The sequence below is a fragment of the Nyctereutes procyonoides genome, unplaced genomic scaffold (assembly GCF_905146905.1).
Source record: "Nyctereutes procyonoides isolate TBG_1078 unplaced genomic scaffold, NYPRO_anot_genome, whole genome shotgun sequence".
In the NCBI taxonomy this organism is placed as follows: Eukaryota; Metazoa; Chordata; class Mammalia; order Carnivora; family Canidae; genus Nyctereutes; species Nyctereutes procyonoides.
The window spans coordinates 17,208,286-17,220,715 of record NW_026575142.1 but is presented as its reverse complement, the minus strand read 5'-3'; the positions used below and the strand labels follow the sequence as shown (position 1 = coordinate 17,220,715).

Genomic DNA, 12,430 nt, shown 5'->3' with positions numbered 1-12,430 from the left:
TTTGGCTAATACAATAACAGATAAAATCTGCTTAATAAGCAGATTGAGAGGGATCCCTGGGTGGCTTAGCAGTTTAGTGCCTGCCTTCAGCCCAGGGCGTGATCCTGGAGTCCTGGGATCGAGTCCCATATTGGGCTCCCTGCATGGAGCCTGCTTCTCCCTCTGCCTGTGTCTCTGCCTCTCTCTCTGTGTGTGTGTGTCTCATGAATAAATAAATAAAATCTTTTAAAAAAATAAGCAGAAAAAAAAACGCAGATTGAGTATACAACTGATCTAACTCTTATTTTGTTTTGTTTTTTTATCTAACTTTTAATTAAAAGTTTAGTTATCAACATATAATCAAAGGCACAAATACAAATGGCATTAAAATGGGCATCCAGGAGAGAACCACTATCCTAGACTGAGGACCTAAAGCTACTGTCATCAAGTAGATTCTTTAGAAAGGCATAATTCAGGTTTCATTTTAAGATTTTTATTTCCTAAGTAATGCTTATACCCAACATGGGGCTCAAAGCTACAATCCCGAGATCAAGTCACACACTCCACCAACTGACCCAGCCAAGCACCTCTGCGTTACATTTTAAATACTCCAGGGATGCCTCGGTGGCTCAGTGGTTGAGTGTCTGCCTTCAGCTCTAGGTGTGATCCCAGGATCTGGGATCAAGTTCGGCATCAGGCTCTCTGCAGGGAGCCTGCCTCTCCCTGCCTATGTCTCTGTGTGTGTGTGTGTGTGTGTGTGGTCTCATGAATAAGTAAATAAATCTTTAAAAAATACTCCAAAGTTATTCAAATGAAATAATAATAATATACTATGGGCAAGAAAACAGATTTTAATCTCTCTTTCCTCTCTGGATTGAACATCTCAGATACACTAGAAAGTTCTTTAGTCATCTTCCACCAGGAACTGATAAATTTGCAGGAAAGCATTTCATCTCTGATGAAGAAAGCACCCAACTCAACATAACTCTTATACAATCTCTACCCAAGGCAATGTTGTGTGGTTTTTTTTTTCGTTTGTTTGTTTGTTTGTTTTATTCTGAGGAGTGACAAAAAGAAAAATCTAGGGAAAAAAATTTTTTTTTCTTTCTTGTGAGCCTTAGAAATTAAAATTGGTCTTTTCCAAATCATGACTTTCTGAAATGTGACTTCAATTATTTTAAATGAAAGAGTCAGGGATCCCTGGGTGGCGCAGCAGTTTAGCACCTGCCTTTGGCCCAGGACGAGATCCTGGAGACCCGGGATCGAGTCCCACGTCAGGCTCCCGGTGCATGGAGCCTGCTTCTCCCTCTGCCTGTGTCTCTGCCTCTCTGTGTGTGTGTGTGTGACTATCTTAAATAAATAAAAATTTAAAAAAAAGATTTTAAATGAAAGAGTCAGTAGGAAAGGAATCTTAAGAGCTTTTCAAAACCAAATGCCAATGATTTAGTTTAAGATAAGTCCATTAGAAAATCAACTCTCTACAGGGCAGTAATATTTATTAATAGTTATCACCAGTTTTTAAATGTTTCTTACATTATTTCACAGGGAGCAAATTTAAATCCAAATAAACGCCGTCTAGAGGCAGCATACAGTGTTCTTAGACACAAAGCCTTTTAGTCACATAGGCCTGGAATTTGAATCCTAACTGTTGCTTAACAGATATTCTATCTACCTGGCTCGCAGACCAGATTTTGAATTAGACAAGATTATGTAAAGTGTTTACTATGTGCCTTCCATGAATGAGGCTTTCGTGAATTACCACTCATTTTTATTAAAATTCCACTCAAATACAACTTCTCAGCTCAGACTTGTTCCAAACATATTAGCTATTAGTCATATTTAAATAAGAAAGGTAAGAACCTAAAAGGAATAGTATAAACTGTTCTGTCTTTCTTGTCTGACACCACCAATCATGGAATAGTTAAACACGAAACTTAGTCTGTAGTCTGAAAGACTTTTTATTCTGAAAACTACCGAATGATTAAGCAAGTTTTGCTAAGCTTTATATCAATACATTAAAGCAGGGAAAGAATTTGAGCCTTTCCTGATAATTCCCCTGCACATTCAACTCTTTTCTACTGAACCTGTATCACATTGTTGGTCCTCTTCAATTGTGAAAAAAAACCACACTTCAGTGAAGACTGGGAAAGCTGAAACTAAGGCGAAAGTGTTTTCAAGGAGATAAAGTGATTACCTGATCTTATGCTAAAGGGATAAAATTTAAGGTGATTTCAATTTATATAGTTCAATCTTATATTTGCTGAACTTGCCAAATAACCGTAGCATCACTTTTCAATAACTTTAAAAGACATAGTTTCAAGCTCTTCAGAAAACATGAACACACTTACCCAGCAATAGGATGAACTACAATTGATCGGGGGTTATTTAAATTCTGGATTATTGCACGTCTTGATTTATCAGCTAGCCTCATGACACTGATACTCCGGTAAGAAGCATCTGTCCAATAGAGATTCTTTGAAATCCAGTCAAAAGTCAGACTTTCAACACTTTCCACCCTGTTGGCAGTGAGAATTTCTCTTCCTGTAAGTTGAAATATGGACAAGGTTTAAACTAAGCATACTACTGTATATTTAAATTGTGTCAGAGTTACAGCATATTTCAGTAACCCATATGGAATTCTTAAAAAAAAAAACCCACTAAACTGCTGAGCAACAACATGAGATAAACCTAGAATCTATCCATTCCCAAGTTTGGATCTCAAGGAACAGATACGATTCTGATAAACAGAACCAGATATGGTATGCCCTACATTTACTCCCTTGTTCAAGCTTCCAGAAAAAAATTTCTCATTGCAGAACATCTGAAGACAAGATACCTGAGTTCACATATTCACAAACACCACCCCCAGACAGCTTTGATAAGCTGACACCACCAGGTACGACTGGTGGGGGAATCTCTGCAGTATGATGGCCCAACCTTCTCAGCAGTCTTTCAAAACTTGAAAGTTGTGACATTTTGAAAAGACCAGCGAAGATACCAAAAGAAAATCAGAACTGGGTACAGGAGAAAAAAAGACCACTTTCCTCTTTGTGAATTTTTATGTCTTTTTTCCCTCTCTCTCTTTTTTTTTTTTTTGCTATAGAAAATCTGAGTCACAGTAAAAAATAACACTTTTCTTAAAGTAGGAAAAACAATATTAGTGCTTCTTCCGTTCATTTACTTAGTGAATTATAAAAATAAACTCCTCTATGTGCTAGACCCTATGAGATATTTAGGAAACATAATATTGCTAATTGTATTAATAATAATAGCTTATATTGAATACTTATTACGAGCCAGAAACTGGTCCAAGAACTTTACATGGATTCACCCATCTTTACGGTAGTTCAACCAAGTAGGTATTACTAATATCCCTATTTTGCAGCTGAGGAAATTAAGTCATAGAAAAGTGAAGCATCTTGAAAGAATGTAGACACTACCTTCAAGGGATTTATAATGAAGTGGGAAAGAGAAGAGGAGGCAATTAGGCCAAGGGGCAAAAGTGAAACAGTAATGGGTGTTATGATAGAGGGATGCACAAAATGGTATAAAACACAGACTCCAAATGAAGCATATGGCAAGGTAGAGGTGAAGAAAAGTTTCTCAAAGAAAGTGGTGAATCGGGTGCTATAGGAAAGCAAAGACTTAGAAGTGAGAGACAGACTGAGAACTCCACATTTCAGGAGTTAATGAGTTAATGATAGAGGCTAAAAGAAAGGGAGAAGCTTAGGTAACCACCAGATCCTGGGAGGAATTGGGGAAGTGGGAAGGAGGGGAAGGGAGTGTGGTCATGATCTACACTAAGGCAGGAGGTCTGTGAGAAACAGGGTACAGATATCCACTTAGACCTATTGGTTTTGAGGTAGTTATGGGTTATATGGTGAGATATCCAAAGGCAGTTGGCATTTTGGGTCTGAACCTTTGAGAGCTTGGATGGAGATTTCTGTTAGTACCCGAAAAAGCCTTCCCTGATCTTTCCCTCATTCCCCAGGTTAGGAAGAAAACCATTCAGAAAATGCCCTATCATAACTCTCCCTACACTGATTTATAAATCACTACATAAATGGTAATCTAAGACACAGAAGGCACAAAGTTATGCAGAAGATGACAAAGAAGAAGAGAACCAATGTTGAACCAAGGGAACATGGTTGTTTAGGAAACAGGCAAAAGAAGGAAACACCTGTAAAGACCAGAAAGAATGGCTAAGAAAGAGAAGGAAACGAGATTGGAGGTGATCGAGATGAGACAGGTTTCAACTGACAGGAGATTGGGATGGAATAAAGAATAAGTGAGAAGTACAAATGTGGAAGTGAGAGCAGGAATATGCAGACCAATCTTTCAAGAAGTCCAATCATGAAATGAGAGATAGAGCTGTAACTAGAGAGACACATGGACTGGACGGGGGGTTGTATTTTTAGGAGGAAAGATCTGATCATATCTGAGTTCTCTGAGAGCTTCATTCAGCTGATCTTGACTTTAATTAGATTTCTGACAACTCATTTTCTACATGTGTACCCACCGACACTTATTCCTCTCCCTGGAAAACAGCAGTGTAATACCTCCCTCACCAAAGCACAGAAAGTTTAACCACTGACTATAGAGTATTTTAAAAGGTAACTTGCTCAACATGTAGACTTGAGATTGGCAAAAAGCATGATGAGTATTCCAGTTTGACAAAGCAGAAGGGGGATGACCTGTGAGACGCCTGTAGGAGACTGAGCCTACATGGGGCTCAGAAACCCAAGACTATTTTTTGGTGAGAGTTAATATTGACTGGAGTTCTCCAAGTTCAATGGACCTAACTCTAGTCCCCAGAAAAGTTGCACTCTAGTTCAAAATAGAAGACTGACCACACACGTTTTCTCCTCTTCCTTCCAAAGTCTATCAAAATGACAGTTCAGGGACAATGGATATGAGATTTCCGTGCTTTGGAAGACAAAGTGATTGGACGGGTATTAACTCACTAAGTAGGAGGAGAAAGCTACAAACTCAGTGCCAGCAGAGGGAAGCCCCTCCCCTCAACACACATACAGAAGCCTCAGCATATTGGCTCTCAGAGATGCCAGGCAAAACACAGAGGCAAGGAACTAAGGGGTGGTTAAAGGTTTGTGAACTAAGGGGTGGTTAAAGGTTTTGAATCAGGAACAATAAATCTACCAGGACCCTCCCAGATACTAATCATCTATGCGACTCCCCTCCATCTACCTCCTCTAACAGAGATGTTCTTCTCTGGAGGAACTGATGCAGAGACGCTGTGGGCTCAAGGACACCACAATGCGCACGGGAAAGCTGGGATGGAACAGAAGTGAATATAGGGGGATTGTGCGACTCAAGTACTGAAGGGTCCTCAGCCCCTATCCTCTGAACTTCTCCTGGAAAACAGACAGCAAGCTATCCTCACCACCTCTTACTCCCCAAACCAAGGAGAATGGAGACATCAACTAAGGACAAATGGCTATCTCTAGAAAAAGATTTACTAATATCAATGTTTGGGAGCTCTCCAACAGAAAGGCTGCCTCATCACCTGAAGTTCACTAGTTGATGAGGCTCATACCTACAGACAGACCTTCTGGTAGCTTTTATAGCCTTGCCCTTAATAGTAAACAAGAATCCCAGAAATTTGAAGAAAGCTTCCATCATGAAAAAAAGTTAAAACAAAAAAGGAAAAAAGAATCCAAAGAAAAGGGAACTGGAAGATGGATTTTTTAAATTTTAAATCCAGTATAATCAACATACAGTGTTGTATTTGTTTCACATGTACAATATAGTGATTCAACAATTTTATTACTCAGTGCTCATCTAAATAAGGGTACTCTTAATCCCTCCACCCATCTCCCCTTTGGTAACCATCAATGTGTTTTCTATACTTAAAGAGTCTCTTTTCTACTTTGTCTCTTTCTTTTTTCCTTTGTTCATTTGTTTCTTAAATTTCACATCAGCAAATCATAAGGTATTTGTCTTTCTCTGACTGGCTTATTTCATCTAGCAGTACACTCGCTAGCTCTAACCATGTTGTTGCAAATCACATGATGCCATTCTTATTTATGGCTGAATATTATTCTACTGTACATATATACCACATCATCTTTATCCATTCATTCACTTGGCCTGCTTCCATAATGTGACTATTTGTAAATAAGGCTGCAACAAATAGAGGTGCATTTATCTTTTCCAAAAAATGTTTTCATTTTCTTTAGGCAAAATCAGTAGTGGAATTACTGGATCATATGGTATTTCTATTTTTAACCTTTTGAGGAAATTCAAACTATTTTCCACATTGGCTACACTAATTTACATTCCTACCAATAGAGCATCTAGATTCCCTTTCCTCCACATCCTCATCAACACTTGTTATTTCTTGTCTTTTTTGCTATTAGCCATTCTGACTGGTATCAGGTGATATCTTATTGTAGTTTTGATTTGCATTTCCCTAATGATTAGTGATGTTGAGCATATTTTCATGCATCTGTAGGCCATTTTGATGTCCATTTGAGAAAATGTCTATTTGGCTCTTCTGTCCACTTTTTAATTAGATTTTTGTTGCTGTCGTTGTTGTTGCTGTTGAGCTAGACTGAGTTCTTTATATATTTTGGATATTAACCCCCTAATTCAATATGTAGTTTGCAAATATCTTTTCTCATTCTGTAGGTTTTTTCATTTTGTTGTTTATTTTGCTGTGCAGAAGCTTTGGAGTTTGATGTAGTTCCATTTGTTGATTTTTGTTGTTGTTTGTACTTGACATCATGCACAAAAATTTATTTCCAAGACCAACTTTGATGAACTTTTTCCTAACATTTTTTCAGGGAGTTTTATGGTATCAGGTATCAGTTTTTAAGTCTTTGCTCTATTTTGGTTAATTTTTTTGTGACTTATGTGAAATAGGGGTCCAATTTCATTTAATTACATGGGTTTCTCCAGTGTTTCCAACACCATTTGTTGAAGAAACTATCCTTTTACAATTGGTTATTCTTGGATCTCCCCTCAAATATTAGTTGACTATATATGCTGGGGTCTACTTTCAGGCTATTTTGTCCCACTGTTCCACAATATGTCTATTTTTGTGCCCATATCATACTGTTATTATTACCCTGGCTTTGTAGTATAGTTTGAAATCTGGAAGTGTGATATCTCTTACCTTGTTCTGTTTCTTCAGGATTTGTTTGGCTATTCAGGGTCTTTTGTGGTTCCACACAAATTTTAGGATTGTTTTTTCTATTTCCATGAGAAATGCCTTTGGTAATTTGATGGGGATTGCACTAAATCTGCAGACAACTTTGGGTAGTATGACCATTTTAACAATATTAATTCTTTCAGTCCATGAACATAGGCTGTATTTCCATTTGTTTGTGTCTTCTTCAATTTCTTTCATCTAAATTTTGTGGTTTTCATTGTACAGATCTTCCACTTCATCAATTAAAGTTATTTCTAAGTATTTTATTGTTTTTGATGCTATTGTGAATGGAATGGTTTTCTTAATGTCTTTTTTGGATGCTTCATCATCAGTGTAAAAGAAGGCAACTGAATTCTGTATATGTTGATTGTGTCCTGCCACTTTACTGAAATTATTAATTCCAACAGTTTTTGACTGATTCTTTGGGATTTTCTATATATATAGGATCGTATCATCAGCAAATAACTACCTTTTTATTTCTTCTTTTATGATTTGGATGCCTATTACGTCTTTGTCTTGCTTAATCACTCAAACTAGGACTTCCAATACTATACTGAATAGGAGTGGTGACAAAGGGTTCTTGATCTTAGCGGACATGCCTTCAATTTCTCTCCATTAAGTATAATGTTAGCTGTCTGTCGTTTCTACATGGCCTTTTTGTACATGAGGTATGTTTCTTCTATACCCACTCCATTAAGACTTTTTATGAAAGTATGTTTTATTTTGTCAAATGCTTTTCCTGCATCTACTGAGATGACCATGTGATTTTATCTTTCATTTTACTGATGTGATGTATTACATTTATTGATTTACATATATTGAACCACCCTAACATCCCAGGGATAAATCCCATTTGGTCATAGTGTATACTGCTTTTAATGTGTTCTTGAATTCTGTTTGCAATATTTTGGTGAGAATTCTTGCATCAATATTTATCAGAGGCATTGGTGTATAGTTTCCTTTTCTCATAGTATCCTTATCTGGTTTTGGTATCAAAGTATTGTTGGCTACATAGAATGACTTTGGAAGTATTCCTCCGTCCTCAATATTTTGGAAGGGTTTGAAAAGGATGAGTATTAATTCTTTCAATGTTTGGTAGAATTCTCCAGTGAGTTATAAAATGAAAATACTGAGTTATGCCATCATCCAATAAAGTACCCAGCAGTAAAGTGTGACTGGCCATAATTTATCTTTCTGTGTTGATTATGAAGATTTAACAGAATCCCAATCAACTGAAAACTTATAGTAAATCCATATTTCCATATAATTCATGGGTTTTTTTATTATTATTATTTCAAGCCCAGCCCCCTCAAGAGGGGTCATCTGGCTGCTTGTATATCAGGAACAGCCTCTAGCCAATCAACCCCTCACTGACTTTCATACACCTGACTTTCCTTTTATGAAATGTCAACTTCTTTTATGTCAACATTTCTCATTGTTAAAAATACACTCTTAAAGAAAGGAAGTGTTTGTTATAACTTAAGTCATGAGAAGAGTAATAGATTTCTTTTCCTGAACTAAAAGCATTTAGTAAGCTAAGTAAGTTCTACTGAGCAAATTATTAGTATTATTAGTAAAAGATGGACAACATGTGCAAAAGAGACCTTTTTAATGTATTCTCACCTGTGCCATTGATATTTTGTTTAAAGATCATGTCTTTTGATGTATCTGAAAAAAAGATAGTGTTCTCCTTCGCATCAAAATCAATCCCAACAAAGAAAGAAGGATTTCCTGTCACTGGAACTATGACATCTTCCTGGGTAGACAGGTTGAATGGGATGCCACGAACAGCGACTTCAGATGAAAAGATCAGGAATTGCTTAACAGCTGTAGAAAGAAAAACACAGCACCGTTGGCCACAGCCTGGTTTTTGTTCTCTCTCAATTCCAGAGAAACTATTTATACATCCATAAAGCACATTTTATAATTCTGAAATAAACATAAAAAACAGATCTGTGGAAAACATAATTGGAAATAACAAGAAGAGAGGAAAAAAAGATAAGCAGCTATGAGGGTGATACAACTATTAGAATCTTACTTCTCAAGAAATTTATTCTTAAGATTTACTTATATAAAACATGGTCCCTATCCTGAATTCTTTTTTTTTTAATATTTTATTTATTCATGAGACACACAGAGAGAGAGAGAGAGAGAGAGAGAGAGAGAGAGAGAGAGGCAGAGACAGAAGCAGGCTCCACCCAGGGAGCCCGACGTGGGACTCGATCCCAGGTCTATAGGATCTCGCCCTGGGCCTAAGGCAGGCGCTCAACCGCTGAGCCACCCAGGGATCCCCCTATGCTGAATTCTAAAGTACTATGAACTGAACTGCATAGTAATTCCATCACAGTTCTTGATTTGGATTAACTTTTGTATGGAGATCTAACCAAGAATCCCACTGCAGTTTTTAAGGTATTAAGACTAGTGACCAGGTAAGTTCTTTAGAAATAAATAAAGGAGGGAAAGATGGGAGGGGAGAGGGAAAACAGAGGAAACAGAAAAAAAAGAGTGATTTTAAAATCAAAGGAGACAGTAACAGGACATCAGAAAATTAGAAGAGAGAAATGGACGAGGTATACCGAAGACAAAGATAAAAATTGCAGTAGTTTAAGAGCTATATAGTGTCAATACTATAATAGAAACACATTGTTTTTCGAATGAGGGTGATTTTTACCTGAATTTAGGATTACCTACAAAGTTAACAAATTTGTTTCAGTTAGAATTAGAGAATTTACATACTATGCCCAAAGCAGCACCATCCGGGAAGCCAGAATTTGTCAAAGGCATTAAAAAAGGAGAGTTTTCAAGGGGAAGAAAGGGGAATCAAATATTGCAGGAGTGTGCATTGCCTCATAAGCTGAGGCGCGGCAATAGCCTACTTATAAATAGATTAGGAGGCAGCCAAAGAGGAAGAAAAGTATTTGAGAGAATCATTGAATCCCAGAGCACAGGGAAATACAAAGAGAAAATCTGAACTGAAAAGTGAAAAGCTAGATGAGGAAATGAGCCGCCCCAACAAAGTTTGCTTTGGGACACAGCAATAAAGCCAAGTGGGATGGAGGGACAACCACCCCCCTCAAGGGGCCAAGGCAGCGGTCTAGGACAGGGCAACAGACGTGGTGGAAAGTACTTCCCAATAAAGTTAACATTAACATCTAAAGTGGCAAAGGAGGGATCCCTGGGTGGCGCAGCGGTTTAGCGCCTGCCTTTGGCCCAGGGCGCGATCCTGGAGACCCGGGATCGAATCCCATGTCGGGCTCCCGGTGTATGGAGCCTGCTTCTCCCTCTGCCTGTGTCTCTGCCTCTCTCTCTCTCACTGTGTGCCTATCATATAAAAAAAAATAATAATAAAGTGGCAAAGGTATACAGGGCAGAGAAAAGAACTCAAAATTAAATTGTATGGAATTTCAAAAGCATAATTTTATAAAGAGACAAAAGATTTCAGGAAGAAAAGGGGAAAGGGAACCCAAGGAAACCCTAGATGTGCAATTAAAGGAAAGACCAAAGAACATAAATTGACACCTTCAAACTCACGCAGTTCTGTGTGTAAAGGGAGGGGTGCCTACTGAGAAAGATGCTGCATAACTACCAAATGCTTATTCACCATGGAGGAGTAGGACAGGAAGCTGGCCCAGTCCAAAAGCAGCACATACCCCTAAGCTGCCTGCCAGAAAGACACCCCAAAGCAATTTCTTACCAACGCAGTGGCGGTTATCCACATCCAGGCTGAAGCCGAGTGTGCACCTGCAGCGGTAACCCAAACCATCATTATCTGTCCTGTGGCTGAGGACACAGACATGTTCACAGCCCCCATTGTTATCTCTGCATGGATTGCTAACTAGAGGAAAAAATACACAGGGTTAAAGCTCAATTAGAAATGTATGATTATCCAAGAATGTGAAACCACTTTGAGCCATCTAAGTGAAACAAAATAATGGGCTTGGAACTCAGAAAAACCACTGCTGGTTGATGCTGTATACAACCCACATTTAGCTGCTCTTACTCTCCTACCTACTCTCCAACAGGTAGTGGCAACACAGTATTCCCGCAGCTACATAAATTCTCCCCAAGTTAACTATGTCTGCTAGCCTCAGGGACTATGAAATAACTGCCTCCCCCTAAAAAACTTGAGTGTTTAAAAAAAAACAAACTTGAATGTTATATTATTTAGTTAAGTGTTAGTTTATTCGTAAGATATAACAGTAACTATAACTCACAGGATGCATGCTTTTTAAGTAAGCCAACTTAGAATCAAGAGCTCATTATTATTATCCCAATTTTATAAAAGAGGAAATCAAGCTCGAGAAGGTTAACTCAACTTGCCCAAGATTATTCAGCAGCTAAACGAGAAGCCAAGCTTGCAGTACAAACCAAACTATACTTCCAAAACCCATTCTCAAAGCTGAGACTCAAAACATTACTGTGCACAAGCCTGTCACAGCCAAAAGGGTCATATCTGCTTTGAAAATTATCTTCTTAGCTTTTGAATTATTCTTTAAAATCATCTCTTTACAAAAAATAAATAAATAAATAATTGTCTCTTTACCTTCTCAGGGGGATTGATTTGGAGAAACAACAAAAAAAAATAATTTGGATGATAAAATTGGATATTATTTTCAGTCAAAGGCAAATAGGAAGTTGGTAGCTCATGAATTGATTATTCCAAACAGAGATTTCCAAAATGTTTTCAGATGTAGTACAGATTTTCAGCTTCGGTATATGTTATCCCAGGATGACTACATTGAAGGATATTCATATGAATGTATCAGTTCTAGTGACTGGTTTTTTGTTTAAAAAAAAAAATCGGGGCACCTCGGTGGCTCAGCGGGTTAAGCATCTGCCTTTAGCTCATATCATGATCTCAGGGTCCTGGGATCAAGCCTTGGGTCAGGCTCCCTACTCAGCAGGGATTCTGCTTCTGCCCTCTCCCTGTATTGCTCCCCCTGTTTGTGCTTTTTCTCTCTCTCAAATAAATAAAATCTTTTTAAAATTGAAATAGGGCTGCCCGGGTGGCTCAGCGGTTTAGCGCCGCCTTCAGCCCAGGGCATGATCCTGGAGTCCCAGGATCGAGTCCCACCTCGGGCTCCTACAGGGAGCCTGCTTCTCCCTCTGCCTGTGTCTGTGCCCCTCTCTCTCTCTCTTTCTCTCTCTCTCTCTCTCATTAATTAAAAAAATCTTAAAAAAACAAAAATAAAAACTGAAATAAAGATTCTCTCTCCCTCTTCTCCCCACTTGTGCTAGCTCTCTCTCTAAAAATAAATAAATAATCAACCTGATTTTTTT

At 38.1% G+C, this 12,430-nt stretch overlaps 1 protein-coding gene across 2 annotated transcripts in view; it reads right to left on the bottom strand.

Moving 5' to 3' along the window:
- Nucleotides 1-12,430, bottom strand: part of LRP2 (LDL receptor related protein 2) — a 196,404-nt gene that overhangs the window by 107,501 nt on the left and 76,473 nt on the right. For both annotated transcript variants that reach the window (XM_055307717.1, XM_055307718.1), the window contains exons 15-17: nt 10,845-10,985; nt 8,774-8,977; nt 2,328-2,520 (exon numbers count right to left, since the gene is read on the bottom strand). In XM_055307717.1, coding sequence (XP_055163692.1) covers nt 2,328-2,520; nt 8,774-8,977; nt 10,845-10,985 — 538 coding nt within the window. The remainder of the gene's footprint in view (nt 1-2,327; nt 2,521-8,773; nt 8,978-10,844; nt 10,986-12,430) is intronic.